General features: G+C 43.5%; 1 protein-coding gene across 2 annotated transcripts in view; it reads left to right on the forward strand.

The window, feature by feature from the left end:
• LOC106593885 (lysyl oxidase homolog 3B) overlaps positions 1-21058 on the forward strand; it is a 106295-nt gene that overhangs the window by 72548 nt on the left and 12689 nt on the right. The window contains exons 5-12 of one of the 2 annotated variants that reach the window (XM_045704320.2): positions 9447-9547; positions 9699-9805; positions 10375-10555; positions 12220-12374; positions 14735-14905; positions 15828-15983; positions 17699-17762; positions 17956-18051. In XM_045704320.2, the coding sequence (XP_045560276.2) occupies positions 9447-9547; positions 9699-9805; positions 10375-10555; positions 12220-12374; positions 14735-14905; positions 15828-15983; positions 17699-17762; positions 17956-18051 (1031 nt within the window). The remainder of the gene's footprint in view (positions 1-9446; positions 9548-9698; positions 9806-10374; positions 10556-12219; positions 12375-14734; positions 14906-15827; positions 15984-17698; positions 17763-17955; positions 18052-21058) is intronic. The other variant, XM_045704305.2, reaches the window with a different exon arrangement.

The raw sequence follows: 21058 nt of genomic DNA on the forward strand, positions 1-21058 counted from the left end.
GTTATAGTTCTATAGTTTAACATAGTTATAGTTCTATAGTTTAACATAGTTATATTTCTATAGTTTAACATAGTTATATTTAGTTATATTTCTATAGTTTAACATAGTTACAGTTCTATAGTTTAACATAGTTATAGTTCTATAGTTTAACATAGTTATATTTCTATAGTTTAACATAGTTATATTTAGTTATATTTCTATAGTTTAACATTGTTATATTTAGTTATATTTCTATAGTTTAACATAGTTATATTTAGTTATAGTTCTATAGTTTAACATAGTTATATTTCTATAGTTTAACATAGTTATATTTCTATAGTTTAACATAGTTATAGTTCTATAGTTTAACATAGTTATATTTCTATAGTTTAACATAGTTATATTTAGTTATATTTCTATAGTTTAACATAGTTATATTTCTATAGTTTAACATAGTTATATTTCTATAGTTTAACATAGTTATATTTCTATAGTTTAACATAGTTATATTTCTATATTTTAACATAGTTATATTTCTATAGTTTAACATAGTTATAGTTCTATAGTTTAACATAGTTATATTTCTATAGTTTAACATTGTTATATTTCTATAGTTTAACATAGTTATAGTTCTATAGTTTAACATAGTTATATTTCTATAGTTTAACATAGTTATATTTCTATAGTTTAACATAGTTATATTTCTATAGTTTAACATAGTTATATTTAGTTATATTTCTATAGTTTAACATAGTTATATTTAGTTATATTTCTATAGTTTAACATAGTTATATTTCTATAGTTTAACATAGTTATATTTCTATAGTTTAACATAGTAATATTTAGTTATATTTCTATAGTTTAACATAGTTATTTTTCTATAGTTTAACATAGTTATATTTCTATAGTTTAACATAGTTATATTTAGTTATATTTCTATAGTTTAACATAGTTATATTTAGTTATATTTCTATAGTTTAACATAGTTATATTTCTATAGTTTAACATAGTTATATTTAGTTATAGTTCTATAGTTTAACATAGTTATATTTAGTTATATTTCTATAGTTTAACATAGTTATATTTAGTTATATTTCTATAGTTTAACATAGTTATATTTCTATAGTTTAACATAGTTATATTTAGTTATAATTCTATAGTTTAACATAGTTATATTTAGTTATATTTCTATAGTTTAACATAGTTATATTTCTATATTTTAACATAGTTATATTTCTATAGTTTAACATAGTTATATTTCTATAGTTTAACATAGTTATATTTAGTTATATTTCTATAGTTTAACATAGTTATATTTAGTTATAGTTCTATAGTTTAACATAGTTATATTTCTATAGTTTAACATTGTTATATTTAGTTATAGTTCTATAGTTTAACATAGTTATAGTTCTATAGTTTAACATAGTTATATTTCTATAGTTTAACATAGTTATAGTTCTATAGTTTAACATAGTTATAGTTCTATAGTTTAACATAGTTATATTTCTATAGTTTAACATAGTTATATTTCAACATAGTTATATTTAGTTATAGTTCTATAGTTTAACATAGTTATAGTTCTATAGTTTAACATAGTTACAGTTCTATAGTTTAACATAGTTATATTTCTATAGTTTAACATAGTTATATTTCTATAGTTTAACATAGTTATAGTTCTATAGTTTAACATAGTTATAGTTCTATAGTTTAACATAGTTATAGTTCTATAGTTTAACATAGTTATAGTTCTATAGTTTAACATAGTTACAGTTCTATAGTACGTCATCAGCCTTTTATCTGCAACATGTCCATTTGATGGAAACACAGTTATATTTAGTTGTATATATGATGGAAACACATCTCTCAGCCTTTTATCTCTTGGGGCAAAATGTGCGTTTTGTTTTCATGCAGATTTTAGAATATTCACATGAAAATCTGTCACCGCTGATTGGATGGAAACCTAGCTAGTGTTGAAGGTATTTCTGATGTTTCCAATAAGACATGCTGTTGGGTGTGGAACATAATGTATCCAATAAGACATGCTGTTGGGTGTGGAACATAATGTATCCAATAAGACATGCTGTTGGGTGTGGAACATAATGTTTCCAATAAGACATGCTGTTGGGTGTGGAACATAATGTATCCAATAAGACATGCTGTTGGGTGTGGAACATAATGTATCCAATAAGACATGCTGTTGGGTGTGGAACATAATGTATCCAATAAGACATGCTGTTGGGTGTGGAACATAATGTTTCCAATAAGACATGCTGTTGGGTGTGGAACATAATGTATCCAATAAGACATGCTGTTGGGCGTGGAACATAATGTATCCAATAAGACATGCTGTTGGGCGTGGAACATAATGTATCCAATAAGACATGCTGTTGGGTGTGGAACATAATGTATCCAATAAGACATGCTGTTGGGTGTGGAACATAATGTATCCAATAAGACATGCTGTTGGGTGTGGAACATAATGTATCCAATAAGGCATGATGTTGGGCGTGGAGCATAATGTTTCCAATAAGACATGATGTTGGGTGTGGAACATAATGTATCCAATAAGACATGCTGTTGGGTGTGGAACATAATGTATCCAATAAGACATGCTGTTGGGCGTGGAACATAATGTATCCAATAAGACATGCTGTTGGGCGTGGAACATAATGTATCCAATAAGACATGCTGTTGGGTGTGGAACATAATGTATCCAATAAGACATGCTGTTGGGTGTGGAACATAATGTATCCAATAAGACATGCTGTTGGGTGTGGAACATAATGTATCCAATAAGACATGCTGTTGGGTGTGGAACATAATGTATCCAATAAGGCATGATGTTGGGCGTGGAGCATAATGTTTCCAATAAGACATGATGTTGGGTGTGGAACATAATGTATCCAATAAGACATGCTGTTGGGTGTGGAACATAATGTTTCCAATAAGACATGCTGTTGGGCGTGGAACATAATGTTTCCAATAAGACATGCTGTTGGGCGTGGAACATAATGTTTCCAATAAGACATGCTGTTGGGTGTGGAACATAATGTATCCAATAAGACATGCTGTTGGGCGTGGAACATAATGTTTCCAATAAGACATGCTGTTGGGCGTGGAACATAATGTATCCAATAAGGCATGCTGTTGGGCGTGGAACATAATGTATCCAATAAGGCATGGTGTTGGGCGTGGAACACAATGTTTCCAATAAGGCATGGTGTTGGGTGTGGAACATAATGTATCCAATAAGGCATGATGTTGGGTGTGGAACATAATGTAGCAATCACATTATAGTCTTCTAAAGTGCTGCTCTGTTAACTTCCACAATGCTCTGTTAACTTCTGTTAACTTCTGCAATGCTCTGTTAACTTCTGTTAACTTCTACAATGTTCTGTTAACTTCTACAATGTTCTGTTAACTTCTACAATGCTCTGTTAACTTCTACAATGCTCTGTTAACTTCTACAATGCTCTGTTAACTTCTACAATGTTCTGTTAACTTCTACAATGCTCTGTTAACTTCTACAATGTTCTGTTAACTTCTACAATGCTCTGTTAACTTCTACAATGCTCTGTTAACTTCTGTTAACTTCTACAATGCTCTGTTAACTTCTACAATGCTCTGTTAACTTCTACAATGCTCTGTTAACTTCTACAATACTCTGTTAACTTCTACAATGCTCTGTTAACTTCTGTTAACTTCTACAATGCTCTGTTAACTTCTACAATGCTCTGTTAACTTCTACAATGCTCTGTTAACTTCTACAATGCTCTGTTAACTTCTACAATGCTCTGTTAACTTCTACAATGTTCTGTTAACTTCTACAATGCTCTGTTAACTTCTACAATGCTCTGTTAACTTCTGTTAACTTCTACAATACTCTGTTAACTTCTGTTAACTTCTACAATGCTCTGTTAACTTCTACAATGCTCTGTTAACTTCTGTTAACCTCTGAAATGAATGGTGTGTTTTTGTGTTGTACTAAAACACATAATGTAACATGTGTTACTAACTTGGTTAATATTTTCTCCCATTGCTTTTATTACCATCAACATCATCATCTAACCAATGTTTACTTTGCAGGCTGCCACCCAAAGCTAAAGCTAGGGCTAAACCATTCAGCTCTGGGTTAAACAAAAGGTAAACTAAAATGACAAGCAGCTATTTCCCCTTAATATCCCTCTGAAGAATAATGGTTGTCTTTGTGTGTCTGTGGGACGTTTGATTCTTTACCAGCTCACCAGGGTCTGCCCCAAATGGCAACCTATTCCTTTAATAGTGCACTGCTTTTGACCCAACCATATGGGCTATAACCAGCAGGTCTATAACTCTGTCCAGGGGGAACCAGCAGGTCTATAACTCTGTCCAGGAGGAACCAGCAGGTCTATAACTCTGTCCAGGGGGAACCAGCAGGTCTATAACTCTGTCCAGGAGGAACCAGCAGGTCTATAACTCTGTCCAGGAGGAACCAGCAGGTCTATAACTCTGTCCAGGAGGAACCAGCAAGTCTATAACTCTGTCCAGGGGGAACCAGCAGGTCTATAACTCTGTCCAGGGGGAACCAGCAGGTCTATAACTCTGTCCAGGAGGAACCAGCAGGTCTATAACTCTGTCCAGGAGGAACCAGCAGGTCTATAACTCTGTCCAGGGGGAACCAGCAGGTCTATAACTCTGTCCAGGGGGAACCAGCAGGTCTATACCTCTGTCCAGGAGGAACCAGCAGGTCTATAACTCTGTCCAGGGGGAACCAGCAGGTCTATAACTCTGTCCAGGGGGAACCAGCAGGGCTATAACTCTGTCCAAGAGGAACCAGCAGGTCTATAACTCTGTCCAGGGGGAACCAGCAGGTCTATAACTCTGTCCAGGGGGAACAAGCAGGTCTATAACTCTGTCCAGGGGGAACATGCAGGTCTATAACTCTGTCCAGGAGGAACCAGCAGGTCTATAACTGTCCAGGGGAACCAGCAGGTCTATAACTCTGTCCAGGAGGAACCAGCAGGTCTATAACTCTGTCCAGGAGGAACCAGCAGGTCTATAACTCTGTCCAGGAGGAACCAGCAGATCTAGGTCTCTCAGTACAGCCCTACCTGCTCTATACTGTACTGTAGGGCCCAGTTCAGTACAGCCCTACCTGCTCTATACTGTACTGTAGGGCCCAGTTCAGTACAGCCCTACCTGCTCTATACTGTACTGTAGGGCCCAGTTCAGTACAGCCCTACCTGCTCTATACTGTACTGTAGGACCCAGTTCTGTACAGCCCTACCTGCTCTATACTGTACTGTAGGGCCCAGTTCAGTACAGCCCTACCTGCTCTATACTGTACTGTAGGGCCCAGTTCAGTACAGCCCTACCTGCTCTATACTGTACTGTAGGGCCCAGTTCATTACAGCCCTACCTGCTCTATTCTGTACTGTAGGGCCCAGTTCTGTACAGCCCTACCTGCTCTATACTGTACTGTAGGGCCCAGTTCAGTACAGCCCTACCTGCTCTATACTGTACTGTAGGGCCCAGTTCTGTACAGCCCTACCTGCTCTATACTGTACTGTAGGGCCCAGTTCAGTACAGCCCTACCTGCTCGATACTGTTCTGTAGGGCCCAGTTCAGTACCGCCCTACCTGCTCTATAATGTACTGTAGGGCCCAGTTCTGTACAGCCCTACCTGCTCTATACTGTACTGTAGGGCCCAGTTCAGTACAGCCCTACCTGCTCTATACTGTACTGTAGGGCCCAGTTCTGTACAGCCCTACCTGCTCTATACTGTACTGTAGGGCGCAGTTCAGTACAGCCCTACCTGCTCTATACTGTACTGTAGGGCCCAGTTCTGTACAGCCCTACCTGCTCTATACTGTACTGTAGGGCCCAGTTCAGTACAGCCCTACCTGCTCTATACTGTACTGTACTGTAGGGCCCAGTTCTGTACAGCCCTACCTGCTCTATACTGTACTGTAGGGCCCAGTTCAGTACAGCCCTACCTGCTCTATACTGTACTGTAGGGCCCAGTTCTGTACAGCCCTACCTGCTCTATACTGTACTGTAGGGCCCAGTTCAGTACAGCCCTACCTGCTCTATTCTGTACTGTACGGCCCAGTTCAGTACAGCCCTACCTGCTCTATACTGTACTGTACGGCCCAGTTCTGTACAGCCCTACCTGCTCTATTCTGTACTGTACGGCCCAGTTCAGTACAGCCCTACCTGCTCTATACTGTACTGTAGGGCCCAGTTCAGTACAGCCCTACCTGCTCTGTACTGTACTGTAGGGCCCAGTTCTGTACAGCCCTACCTGCTCTATACTGTACTGTAGGGCCCAGTTCTGTACAGCCCTACCTGCTCTATACTGTACTGTACTGTAGGGCCCAGTTCTGTACAGCCCTACCTGCTCTATACTGTACTGTACTGTAGGGCCCAGTTCTGTACAGCCCTACCTGCTCTATACTGTACTGTAGGGCCCAGTTCTGTACAGCCCTACCTGCTCTATACTGTACTGTACTGTAGGGCCCAGTTCTGTACAGCCCTACCTGCTCTATACTGTACTGTAGGGCCCAGTTCTGTACAGCCCTACCTGCTCTATACTGTACTGTACTGTAGGGCCCAGTTCTGTACAGCCCTACCTGCTCTATACTATACTGTACTGTAGGGCCCAGTTCAGTACAGCCCTACCTGCTCTATACTGTACTGTAGGACCCAGTTCTGTACAGCCCTACCTGCTCTATACTGTACTGTAGGGCCCAGTTCAGTACAGCCCTACCTGCTCTATACTGTACTGTAGGGCCCAGTTCAGTACAGCCCTACCTGCTCTATACTGTACTGTAGGGCCCAGTTCATTACAGCCCTACCTGCTCTATTCTGTACTGTAGGGCCCAGTTCAGTACAGCCCTACCTGCTCTATACTGTACTGTAGGGCCCAGTTCAGTACAGCCCTACCTGCTCTATACTGTACTGTAGGGCCCAGTTCTGTACAGCCCTACCTGCTCTATACTGTACTGTAGGGCCCAGTTCAGTACAGCCCTACCTGCTCTATACTGTACTGTAGGGCCCAGTTCTGTACAGCCCTACCTGCTCTATACTGTACTGTAGGGCCCAGTTCAGTACAGCCCTACCTGCTCGATACTGTTCTGTAGGGCCCAGTTCAGTACCGCCCTACCTGCTCTATAATGTACTGTAGGGCCCAGTTCTGTACAGCCCTACCTGCTCTATACTGTACTGTAGGGCCCAGTTCAGTACAGCCCTACCTGCTCTATACTGTACTGTAGGGCCCAGTTCAGTACAGCCCTACCTGCTCGATACTGTTCTGTAGGGCCCAGTTCAGTACCGCCCTACCTGCTCTATAATGTACTGTAGGGCCCAGTTCTGTACAGCCCTACCTGCTCTATACTGTACTGTAGGGCCCAGTTCAGTACAGCCCTACCTGCTCTATACTGTACTGTAGGGCCCAGTTCTGTACAGCCCTACCTGCTCTATACTGTACTGTAGGGCCCAGTTCAGTACAGCCCTACCTGCTCTATACTGTACTGTAGGGCCCAGTTCTGTACAGCCCTACCTGCTCTATACTGTACTGTAGGGCCCAGTTCAGTACAGCCCTACCTGCTCTATTCTGTACTGTACGGCCCAGTTCAGTACAGCCCTACCTGCTCTATACTGTACTGTACGGCCCAGTTCTGTACAGCCCTACCTGCTCTATTCTGTACTGTACGGCCCAGTTCAGTACAGCCCTACCTGCTCTATACTGTACTGTAGGGCCCAGTTCAGTACAGCCCTACCTGCTCTGTACTGTACTGTAGGGCCCAGTTCTGTACAGCCCTACCTGCTCTATACTGTACTGTAGGGCCCAGTTCTGTACAGCCCTACCTGCTCTATACTGTACTGTACTGTAGGGCCCAGTTCTGTACAGCCCTACCTGCTCTATACTGTACTGTACTGTAGGGCCCAGTTCTGTACAGCCCTACCTGCTCTATACTGTACTGTAGGGCCCAGTTCTGTACAGCCCTACCTGCTCTATACTGTACTGTACTGTAGGGCCCAGTTCTGTACAGCCCTACCTGCTCTATACTGTACTGTACTGTAGGGCCCAGTTCTGTACAGCCCTACCTGCTCTATACTGTACTGTACTGTAGGGCCCAGTTCTGTACAGCCCTACCTGCTCTATACTGTACTGTACTGTAGGGCCCAGTTCTGTACAGCCCTACCTGCTCTATACTGTACTGTACTGTAGGGCCCAGTTCTGTACAGCCCTACCTGCTCTATACTGTACTGTACTGTAGGGCCCAGTTCTGTACAGCCCTACCTGCTCTATACTGTACTGTAGGGCCCAGTTCAGTACAGCCCTACCTGCTCTATACTGTACTGTACTGTAGGGCCCAGTTCTGTACAGCCCTACCTGCTCTATACTGTACTGTACTGTAGGGCCCAGTTCAGTTTATCTCTGGCTTTGTTCAAGTGAAATAGCAGAATATTCTGTGAGTATTAGATTCATACCAGCTAGAGTTCCTGCACAGGTTAGGTTACTGTGGATGCTTGTAAGTTTCAAAATATATTTAACCTTTTTAATTAGTCAATTAAGAACAAGTTGTTATTTTATGATGACCTGTTCATGTGTGGTTGAAAACATACAGGTAGATACTGGATAAAACATTACTGAGACGGGTTGAATATTGGCTGTAGGAGCACAGATAATAACATAGTCTTTGTTCCTGAAGAACGTTACTTCAGGTTTTCTGTTGAAAGTCTTGTTTTGTCGTCCAATTGTAATTTTCTTTTCTGTTGAAAAGGATTTAGGAGTTCATCGTTTATACAAATATAAATGATTAAACATCTACTTTCGTCATTGTACACTTGGCAGACAGTCAAATGAGGAACTGAAAAGCTCAGTATCAGTGATACGCAATTGAGAATAATAAAATCACTAATTTACTCCAGTGTTGGTGTCAATTACATTTAAATTACAGTCAACTCAGGAAGTACACTGAAATTCCAACTTGAATGCTTTTTAATTAGGAAAAATTTAGATTTGGAATTTGGTTTACTTTCTGATTTGACTGGTACTGCAATGGAATTGACCCCACCCCTGATGCACACAGCCAAGTTCCTCAGAGCTTCAGCCTTGTGTTCAGATTACAGCCAAGTTCCTCAGAGCTTCAGCCTTGTGTTCAGATTACAGCCAGTCTTTTCCCTCAGAGCTTCAGCCTTGTGTTCAGATTACAGCCAAGTTCCTCAGAGCTTCAGCCTTGTGTTCAGATTACAGCCAAGTTCCTCAGAGCTTCAGCCTTGTGTTCAGACTACAGCCAGTCTTTTCCCTCACAGCTTCAGCCTTGTGTTCAGACTACAGCCAGTCTTTTCCCTCAGAGCTTCAGCCTTGTGTTCAGACTACAGCCAGTCTTTTCCCTCGGAGCTTCAGCCTTGTGTTCAGACTACAGCCAGTGTTTTCTGTATCATCCCCTCCTCCTCCTCCCCCATTCAAACCCCTCCAGACTGAACACAGAGCGTCAGCAGCACCAGTACCGCTTACACTCTGTGGCATGTGTTGGCACTGAGGTCCACCTGGCAGCCTGCCCCCTGGAGTTCAACAAGGGTAATTATAGAGGGAGATTCGACTCAGAATGATGTAAATATATTGAGCATACCTCACGAACAAGCACCACGATCAGACTGTATGTGTATGTGAGCTATGTTGAATACATTGGTGCGTATTTGTGAGTTATGTTCTGTGTTCGACTCCATAGGTAATACCACAGGTTCCTGTAAGGGCGGCATGCCAGCCGTGGTCAGCTGTGTACCTGGACCACAGTACGAACACAACAACGGACTGAAGAAGAAACTGAAAACCACGGTAAACTACCTGGGTGGGTGGGTGGGTGTGTGGGTGACTGTGGGTGGGTGTGGGTGGGTGTGGGTGGGTGTGGGTGGGTGGGTGTGTGGGTGTGGGTGGGTGGGTGGCTGGGTGGGTGGGTGGCTGGGTGGCTGGGTGGGTGGGTGGGTGCACCTGTACATTTGTATCTCACTGGCATAGACTTGAAGCTTCAACTACAGTTTCTGATTCTCCCTCCCTGTGTCTCGTCTCCTCCTCTCCTCTCCTCTCTTGTTTCCACTCCCTCTCCTCCCCTGTGTCTTTCCTCCCCTGTGTCTCCTCCCTCCCCTGTGTCTCTTCTCCTCCTCTCCTCTCCTCTCCTCTCCTCTCCTCTCCTCTCCTCTCCTCTCCTCCCCCTCTCCTCTCCTCTTTCCACTCCCTCTCCTCTCCTCTTTCCACTCCCTCTCCTCTCCTCTCCTCTCCTCTCCTCTCCTCTCCTCTCCTCTCCTCTCCTCTCCTCTCCTCTTTCCACTCCCTCTCCTCTCCTCTTTCCACTCCCTCTCCTCCCTCCCCTGTGTCTCGTCTCGTCTCTCCTCTCCTCCTCTCATCAGAGCACGGTGAGGCTGAAGGGAGGTGCCAAGCTGGGTGAGGGCAGAGTGGAGGTACTAAAGAACAATGAGTGGGGCACGGTGTGTGACGACCGATGGACCCTGCTGTCAGCCAGCGTGGTGTGCAGGGAGCTGGGCTTCGGATCCGCCAAGGAGGCCCTGACTGGAGCTCGCATGGGACAAGGTGAGGACTCAACACCCTGGTTTAATCATCTAAGTGTGGAAAAGGTGAAAAGATTATTGCTGTCTATCAACAATGACAAGCCACCGGGGTCTGACAACCTGGATGTAAAATGACTGAGGATAATAGCGGACGATATTGCCACTCCTATTTACCATATCCTCAATTTAAGCTACTAGAGAGTTTGTGCCCTCAGACCTGGACGGAAGCTAAAGTCATTCCCCTACTCAAGAATAGTAAAGTCCCCTTTACTGGCTCAAATATCTGACTAATCAGCCTGTTACCAAACCTTAGTAAACTTTTGTAATATTTTTTTTGTTGACCAGATACAATGCTATTTCACAGTAAACAAATGGACAACAGACTTTCAGTACACTTATAGGGAAGGACATTCAACAAGCACAGCACTTACACAAATGACTGATGATTGGCTGAGAGAAATTGATGATAAAAAGATTGCGGGAGCTGTTTTGTTAGACTTCAGTGCGGCTTTTGACATTATCGATCAGTCTGCTGTCGTGACGTGACTATCATTAATCTGATGACTGTTATTTATCGAATCAAACTGTAATTGATACTCGATTTAAATGACTCATGTAACAATTAACTCATTAGGAATTCGAGGCACCACGGGAAAAGTTGTTTAGCGCGTTCTGATCATCGTAGACCTCTTGAATCCGCAAGAACCCTAACGTTATTGATGAATCAGAAATACACAAATTGGCTTAATTATTTATTTTACTTACCAACTAAATAATAACACAGCTAGCTAGCACTGCAGTGTATAAAATGTGGTGAGTAGTTGACTCAAAGAGAGACAATAGTTAATTATTCCGAGAGAGGGAGAGAGAGAGAGAGGAGAGAGAGAGAGAGAGAGAGAGAGAGAGAGAGAGATTTCGTAGTATATATATATTTTCTCCTGGTCACAGACAGCTGATGTGTTCTACACTGACATCCACAAGCGAAGGGAAAAGGTGAGAGGAGCAGAGAGCATAGATGAATGTGAGAAGGAATTATATACACAACGAGCTGTTTGTATGTGTCTGCTATGAAAGTGAACTGTGTTTGCGAGTGATCACCGGTGCATTCATTCCACCGATTCTGCCAAAAAATTAAAAAAAACTTTTCTTAAACGGAAGCAAACGGAATGAAACAGGTATAAACATACCTGCATTTGTCCAATAGAAACTCTGGTTTGCAACTGTTGGACTAATGATTACACCCTAGATGCAGGCAAGAGTGTGCAAGGCGTTACTGAATGTGTCACTGTCTGTCACCTTGATTACACACTAAATTCTCTCGACCTGTGTAGCACTTACGTTGTAAACATTCATTCATAGGTTAGGTTGTAGCAACCTCATGATGAGTATAGGGACAATTAGAGTGTCATGTAATAGCTTAAACCAATTGCTATTACATTGAACTGGGTGAATGGAATATGAATGACAGTCATCCCAATATCCTCCCTCATCTTAAACGTCGGCGATCGCAACTGGTGTGTGTGTGTGTGTGTGTGTGTGTGTGTGTGTGTGTGTGTCTGTCTGTCTGTCTGTCTGTCTGTCTGTCTGTCTGTCTGTCTGTCTGTCTGTCTGTCTGTCTGTCTGTCTGTCTGTCTGTCTGTCTGTCTGTCTGTCTGTCTGTCTGTCTGTCTGTCTGTCTGTCTTTAGGGATGGGTCCTATCCACATGAATGAGGTCCAGTGTCTGGGGACGGAGAAGTCGATGTGGAAGTGTGGCTTTAAGAACATTACCTCAGAGGACTGCCAGCATGTAGAAGACGCCGCTGTGAGGTGCAACACTCCATACATGGACCTCGAGAACTCGGTCAGAGACTAACTACTTATCTCTGTTCTGTTCTATTATGTCCTGTTCTGTTCTATTATGTCCTGTTCTGTTCTGTTATGTCCTGTTCTGTTCTATTATGTCCTGTTCTGTTCTATTATGTCCTGTCCTGTTCTATTATGTCCTGTTCTGTTCTATTAGGTCCTGTTCTGTTCTATTAGGTCCTGTTCTGTTCTATTATGTCCTGTTCTGTTCTATTATGTCCTGTTCTGTTCTGTTATGTCCTGTTCTGTTCTATTAGGTCCTGTTCTGTTATGTTCTATTATGTTCTGTTCTCTGTTCTGCTCTGTTCTATTATGTTCTATTCTATTATGTCCTGTTATGTTCTGTTCTACTGTGTCCTATTGTGTTCTATTCTGTTCTATTATGTCCTGTCCTGTCCTGTTCTATTCTGTTGTATTATGTCCTGTTCTATTCTGTTCATTGCAGTTATTGTCATGTCCTGTTTTACTGATAAAATGATGTTAATATGATCATAGAGAACAAACTAAGTAAAAGTTTACTAAAGTAATTTAGTTTAGCAAAGAGGGGGATATTTTTATTACTGTGAATCTTAAACTGTTTATTGATCAACGATGTGTTGACATTAGATTCCTGATCGAGCAGGAGTGTTTGCTGCAGTAATGTTCAATACAATGTTAGTTGTATTGTGATGAGAGATATAAACCTGGGCGCATCCTGAATATGTGATGTGTGTAATGATGTCCTTTACTCTCATCAAACACATGCCTTTAACCCATAAATCAAAGTTACCATCACAAATGCACCCTAATCCCTACACAGTGCACTACTTTTGACCAAAGCCCTATGGGTCCTGGACAAAAGTAGTACATTATATAGGGAATAGGGTGCCATTTGGATGCGGACAATGGCAGAGATTCAATCAGATCAAGCCTTAACTGAGATAGACGAGTCCCGCATAGCTGTGGTTTTGGCAGTGTCAGGGGTGGAACTGCGTTAAAGCTGTCATATCGGTGTTTGGCAGGTGGAACTGCGTTAAAGCTGTCATATCGGTGTTTTGGCAGGTGGAACTGCGTTAAAGCTGTCATATCGGTATTTTGGCAGATGGAACTGCGTTAAAGCTGTCATATCGGTGTTTTGGCAGGTGGAACTGCGTTAAAGCTGTCATATCGGTGTTTTGGCAGATGGAACTGCGTTAAAGCTGTCATATCGGTATTTTGGCAGGAGGAACTGCGTTAAAGCTGTCATATCAGTGTTTTGGCAGTGCCAGAGGAGGAACAGCGTTAAAGCTGTCATATCGGTGTTTTGGCAGGTGGAACTGCATTAAAGCTGTCATATCGGTGTTTTGGCAGGTGGAACTGCGTTAAAGCTGTCATATCAGTGTTTTGGCAGGTGGAACTGCGTTAAAGCTGTCATATCGGTGTTTTGGCAGATGGAACTGCATTAAAGCTGTCATATCGGTGTTTTGGCAGGTGGAACTGCGTTAAAGCTGTCATATCGGTGTTTTGGCAGGTGAAACTGCGTTAAAGCTGTCATATTGGTGTTTTGGCAGGTGGAACTGCGTTAAAGCTGTCATATCGGTGTTTTGGCAGGTGGAACTGCGTTAAAGCTGTCATATCGGTGTTTTGGCAGGTGGAACTGCGTTAAAGCTGTCATATCGGTGTTTTGGCAGGTGGAACTGCGTTAAAGCTGTCATATCGGTGTTTTGGCAGGTGGAACTGCGTTAAAGCTGTCATATCGGTGTTTTGGCAGGTGGAACTGCGTTAAAGCTGTCATATCGGTGTTTTGGCAGGTGGAACTGCGTTAAAGCTGTCATATCGGTGTTTTGGCAGGTAGAATTGCGTTTAAGCTGTCATATCGGTGTTTTGGCAGGTGGAACTGCGTTAAAGCTGTCATATCGGTGTTTTGGCAGGTGGAACTGCGTTAAAGCTGTCATATCGGTGTTTTGGCAGGTGGAACTGCGTTAAAGCTGTCATATCGGTGTTTTGGCAGGTGGAACTGCATTAAAGCTGTCATATCGGTGTTTTGGCAGGTGGAACGGCGTTAAAGCTTACAACATTCCATTGTTCCAAATTGTATCAAGACTCTGTGGGATTATTACTAATACAACTCATCCAATGGCAATGTCCGCAATAGGGATAACGCCGGGAACTGCTTGCTGATTTAACGCAGTTACGCCTCCGACGTCGCCTAAATAAAAACAATGAAACTGCTAACTGCAGTTGTCGGTTATCGCGGGTTAAGACAGAACTGATTGAATCAAAGTGCTGTATGTCTGGATAAACGCCCTGTGTTCAGCCAGACCGTAAATCGCCCATGCTAACCCCATCCACACACTCCCCCTTCCCTCCGCTTCCTAACCCGTCTGCCCCCCCCCACAGATCCGCCTGACAGGGGGGCGTACGCGGTATGAGGGGCGGGTGGAGGTGTTGAGCACGAAGGCTAGCGGGACCAAGAGCTGGGGGCTGATCTGTGGAGGGGCCTGGGGCACCAAGGAGGCCATGGTAGTCTGCAGACAGCTGGGGCTAGGCTACGCTAACCACGGCCTGCAAGTAGGTGTATTAACCAAGATAATAACGGCTTGTACAGTGCTAATAAAACATGCTTAAACCAGGTTATAACCATGGACTACAAAAACCATGAATCTCCAACCTCGGATTTGTTCCGCAGATCGCATGGCTAGGGACCTCATGGCCTGGGACCTCATGGTTAGGGACCTCATGGTTAGGGACCTCTGGCCAGGGACCTCATGGCTAGGGACCTCATGGCTAGGGACCTCATGGATAGGGACCTCATGGCCAGGGACCTCATGGCCAGGGACCTCTGGATAGGGACCTCTGGCTAGGGACCTCATGGATAGGGACCTCATGGCTAGGGACCTCTGGCTAGGGACCTCATGGCTAGGGACCTCATGGCCAGGGACCTCTGGCTAGGGACCTCTGGCTAGGGACCTCATGGCTAGGGACCTCATGACCTCCCTCAGGCTACCTCATCACGAGAGTCTTATTCCAAATACATGAACCTCCCCAACCAATCTCCTTGCTTGGGGAGATGAGCCAACAGCCAACCATAACATGCCAGGTAGCGACATCTCATTGGTTCTCCCAACCCACCAGGAAGGAACCAATGTTGCTTCCCGCTCCAATGACTCACCCTTGACGTGTTATTGTGTGAGTCTATGAACTAACCCCACAGCTGCTGCTGCATTAGCAAACCTCTGGCCCTCAGGACTGTGCACAGACTCGACTTTGGAGGAAGCACAGGCAGGCTAGAGTAGTGTTTCTCATCTCCAGTCCTCCACTATCTCGAACAAACACATCTGATTCAACTAGTCAAAGGCTTGAGGATTAACTTCCTAGTTTAATCAGGCGGTCTGAGGCTACAGCGACAACCAGTACTGTTGGGATGTATTCCAGGATTGGAGTTGAGATAGGAGGTGCCCTCTCGCTGACATACCCTAGGGCCCCTTTACAGGTTCGTATCGTGGGAGGCAGGACGTACTATGAGGGCCGTGTGGAGGTTCAGGTGGGGGCGCGGTGGGGCACGGTGTGCTCTGCTGGCTGGACCACTAAAGAGGCCATGGTAGTCTGCAGACAGCTAGGCCTGGGGTACTCCATGCATGCCATCACTGTGAGTAAACACTGGGAGAAGAAGAAATGCATTCCTTCACAGTATGATGTGTGTTGGAAGTATGATACTGTACTATAGAGCTGGGACAGGTAGTATAGAGCTGGGACAGGTACTATAGAGCTGGGACAGGTACTATAGAGCTGGGACAGGTCATATAGAGCTTTGACAGGTGGTATAGAGCTGGGACAGGTAAAATATAGCTGGGACAGGTACTACAGAGCTGGGACAGGTACTATAGAGCTGGGACAGGTAGTATAGAGCTGGGACAGGTTGTATAGAGCTGGGACATTTAGTATAGAGCTGGGACAGGTACTATAGTGCTGGGACAGGTCCTATAGAGCTTGGACAGGTACTAAGGAGCTGGGACAGGTAGTATATAGAACTGGGACAGGTAGTATAGAGCTGGGACAGGTACTATAGAGCTGGGACAGGTACTATAGAGCTGGGACAAGTCGTGTAGATCTGGGACAGGAGTTGGGACAGGTCCTATAGAGCTGGGACAGGTCCTATAGAGCTGGGACAGGTTATATAGAGCTGGGACAGGTTATATAGAGCTGGGACAGGTAGTATAGAGCTGGGGCAGGTACTATAGAGCTAGGACAGGTAGTATAGAGCTGGGACAGGTCGAATAGAGCTGGGACAGGTACTATAGAGCTGGGACAGACGTTGCCTTCCTCTTCCCGAAGCATTTTGCTTACGTCTGTCATTTTCTGTGATTTCTCTACTGAATGTTCCTGTAGATAGTTCTAGAACCATTATTTGTTCAACAGTAAAAGCCTATTCATTATGTTGATTGCTGCTATGAAAGTATCAGCCTGTCGCTGTTTTTCTATTGGCTGCTGTGTGAGAGAGCTGGAGCCACTCCCTCTCCTCACTGTGACACGGAGGACGGCAAGATGCATTCTGGGGGGTACAAAAGCACATGACCGTTGAGCAATTGAGGGAAAAATACAGTTTTCTAAGCAACTACTGTTGTTCTGGTTACAGAGAGGAGAGTCCAGCCGGAGCTTCTGCGGTCGGGGGGCCAGCCGTGAGTCACGCGGACGGGGGGACAGCCGGAGCCCTGAGTCGGGGGGTCCAGCCTCCAGTGTCCCAGGACTAGTACCCCCCCTGTATCTGACTAGAGCGCCAGTGATGTCATCATAGAGCGCCAGTGTCAAGACCAGAGATTCGACATTCGCTGTAAACAAAACCACCGGTAGAGTTTAAAATGAGATGTGAACCTATTTAACTTGGGACATGGGGATTTAACCGCAAAAGGTATTTTTTATGTGCACTACGTCATCACGCACGGCCTTTTATCTGCAACAAGTCAATTTGATGGAAATACAACTCTTGTGGCAAAATGAGAATATTGTTTTTATGCAGACTTTAGAATATTCATGAGAAAAGGTGTTGCCAATTGGATGGAAACCTAGCTATGCCAACCTAATTGCCATATCACTCCTCACCTCTCCACCAAGATAGCTGGTGTGTGGTGATCGTTTTGGCATCTTTCAGATGGGTGCTACACATTGGTAGAGGAAGAGGTTTTTCCATTACTATATAAAGCGCTTTGAGCTACAGGAACAGCACTCCAATCAATTATTATTATTATTATTATTATCATAACCTATTGCCAAGTGTGTCCCTTGTAAAATAGGTCTCAATGGGACTTCCTGGATAAATAAAGGTTTACTGATAACCTGTTTGTTTGTGCTTCCCCTGTTGCTAAGGAAACATGGTACTGGGACAGTAGTAACGTGACAGAGATGGTAATGAGTGGAGTGAAGTGTACAGGTAGGGTTGTGAAACTCCTGGTAATTTACCAAAGTTATCAGAATTTATATTCAAACGAAAAGAAAAAAAAAGTATTTATATAGTTTACATGTTATGAAAATTCCCTTAAAATTCTTTAAAATTTCCAAAATTCAGATTAGTTTACTGGTAAATTTAGAAAAGTGACTAATAACATCCCTTTCCCTTTGTATAGGAAACGAGATGTCTCTGAGCCACTGCCAGCATCACAGGACTGTCAGCTGTCAGAAGACTGATGCCAAGTTCTCTGCTGGGGTGATCTGCTCAGAGAGTGAGTTCCTGAAGGACCTGTTGGACTGGATATTTATTCTTCAGGGTTTCTTAGCTCCATGTGTTTCCAGGTGTTTATAAAGGGCACAGATGACAGACCGGTAGGATTAATAGAGCAGGAACGGCACAGCCAATGGGTTAAGGCACGTTAATAAGGTATTGCTTGACAATTGTTTTAACCAAGAGTGTGTTAAGTTCTGAAAAAGGGGAAATTAAATACAATAGCGAATGATAAATACACAGGAGTTCTCCTGTCAATCAATCAATCAATCAATCAAACGTATTTATATAGCCCTTTTTACATCAGCCGATGTCACAAAGTGCTATACAGAAACTCAGCCTAAAACCCCAAACAGCAAGCAATGCAGATGTAGAAGCACGGTGGCTAGGAAAAACTCCCTAGAAAGGCAGGAAACTAGGAAGAAACCTAGAGAGGAACCAGGCTATGAGGGGTGGCAAGTCCTCTTCTGGCTGTGCCGGGTGGAGATTATAACAGAACATGGCCAAGATGTTCAAACGTTCATAGATGACCAGCAGGGTCAAATAATAATAATCACAGTGGTTGTAGAGAGTGCGACAGGTCAGCACCTCAGGAGTAAATGTCAGTTGGCCTTTCATAGCCAATCATTCAGAGTTAGACAGCAGGTGCAGTAGAGAGAGAGAGTTGAAAACAGTAGGTCCGGGACAAGGTAGCACGTCCGGTGAACAGGTCAGGGTTCCATAGCCGCAGGCAGAACAGTTGAAACTGGAGCAGCAGCACGACCAGATGATGGACTGGGGACAGCAAGGAGTCATCAGGCCAGGTAGTCCTGAGGCATGGTCCTAGGTCCTCAGAGAGAAGAGAAAGAGAGAGAATTAGAGGGAACATACCTAAATTCACACAGGACACCGGAAAGACAGGAGAAATACTTGATATAACAGGCAGGATATAACCCCACCCACTTTGCCAAAGCACAGCCCCCACACCACTAGAGGGATATCTTAAACCACCAACTAACTACCCTGAGACAAGGCCGGGTATAGCCCACAAAGATCTCCCCCACGGCACGAACCCGAGGGGGCCGCCATCTTGAACAGGAAGATCACTTCAGAGACTGAACCCACTCAAGTGACGCACCCTTGGGACGGCATGGAAGAGCACCAGTAAGCAGCAAGCCCATGTAATGCTTTGTAGGTTAGCAGTTAAACCTTGAAATCAGCCCTTGCCTTAACAGGAAGCCAGTGTAGAGAGGCTAGCACTGGAGTAATATGATCAAATGTTTTGGTTCTAGTCAAGATTCTAGCAGCTGTGTTTAGCACTAACTGAAGTTTATTTAGTGCTTTATCCGGGTAGCCGGAAAGTAGAGCATGGCAGTAGTCCAGCCTAGAAGTAACAAAAGCATGGATTCATTTTTCAGCGTCATTTTTGGACAGAAAATTTCTGATTTTTGCAATGTTAAATAGATGGAAAAAAGCTGTCCTTGAAACAGTCTTGATATTTTCGTCAAAAGAGAGATCGGGGTCCAGAGTAAAGCCGAGGGCCTTTACAGTTTCATTTGAGACGACTGTACAACCATCAAGATTGATTGTCAGATCCAACAGAAGATCTCTTTGTTTCTTGGAACCTAGAACAAGCATCTCTGTTTTGTCCGAGTTTAAAAGTAAAACATTTGCCGCCATCCACTTCCTTATGTCTGAAACACAGGCAGGAAGGGCAATTTTGGGGCTTCACAATGTTTCATCGAAATGTACAGCTGTGTGTCATCCGCATAGCAGTGAAAGTTAACATTATGTTTCCGAATGACATCACCAAGAGGTAAAATATATAGTGAAAACAATAGTGGTCCTAAAACGGAGCCTTTGAGGAACACCGAAATTTACAGTTGATTTGTCAGAGGACAAACCATCCACAGAGACAAACTGATATCTTTCCGACAGATAAGATCTAAACCAGGCCAGAACTTGTCCGTGTAGACCAATTTGGGTTTCCAATCTCTCCAAAATAACGTGATGATCGATGGTTTCAAAAGCGGCACTAAGATCTAGGAGCACAAGGACAGATGCAGAGCCTCGGTCTGACGTCATTAAAAGGTCATTTACCAGCTTCACAAGTGCAGTCTCAGTGCTATGATGGGGTCTAAAACCAGACTGAAGCGTTTCGTATACATTGTTTGTCTTCAGGAAGGCAGTGAGTTGCTGCGCAACAGCTTTTTCTAAAAATGTTGAGAGGAATGGTAGATTCGATATAGGCCGATAGTTTTTTATACTTTCTGGGTCAAGGTTTGTCTTTTTCAAAAGAGGCTTTATTACTGCCACTTTTAGTGAGTTTGGTACACATCCAGTGGATAGGGAGCCGTTTATTATGTTCAACATAGGAGGGCCAAGCACAGGAAGCAGCTCTTTCAGTAGTTTAGTTGGAATAGGGTCCAGTATGCAGCTTGAAGGTTTAGAGGCCATGACTATTTTCATCAATGTGTCAAGAGATATAGTGTTAAAAAACTTGAGTGTCTCCCTTGATCCTAGGTCCTGGCAGTGTTGTGCAGACTCAGGACAAATGAGCTTTGGAGAAATACGCAGACTTAAAGAGGAGTCCGTAATTTGCTAATGATCTTTCATCAAAGAAGTTCATGAATTTATCACTACTGAAGTGAAAGCCATCCTCTCTTGGGGACTGCGGCTTTTTAGTTATCTTTGCGACAGTATCAAAAATAAATGTTGGATTGTTCTTATTTTCCTCAATTAAGTTGGAAAAATAGGATGATCGAGCAGCAGTGAGGGCTCTTCGATACTGCACGGTACTGTCTTTCCAAGCTAGTCGGAAGACTTCCAGTTTGGTGTAGTCCCATTTCCGTTCCAATTTTCTGGAAGCTTGCTTCAGGGCTCGGGTATTTTCTGTATACCAGGGAGCTAGTTTCTTATGACAAATGTTTTTTGTTTTTAGGGGTGCGACTGCATCTAGGGTATTACTCAAGGTTAAATTAAGTTCCTCAGTTAGGTGGTTAGCCGATTGTTGTACTCTGACGTCCTTG

The sequence above is a fragment of the Salmo salar genome, chromosome 01 (assembly GCF_965601325.2).
Source record: "Salmo salar chromosome 01, fSalSal1, whole genome shotgun sequence".
Classification (NCBI taxonomy): domain Eukaryota; kingdom Metazoa; phylum Chordata; class Actinopteri; order Salmoniformes; family Salmonidae; genus Salmo; species Salmo salar.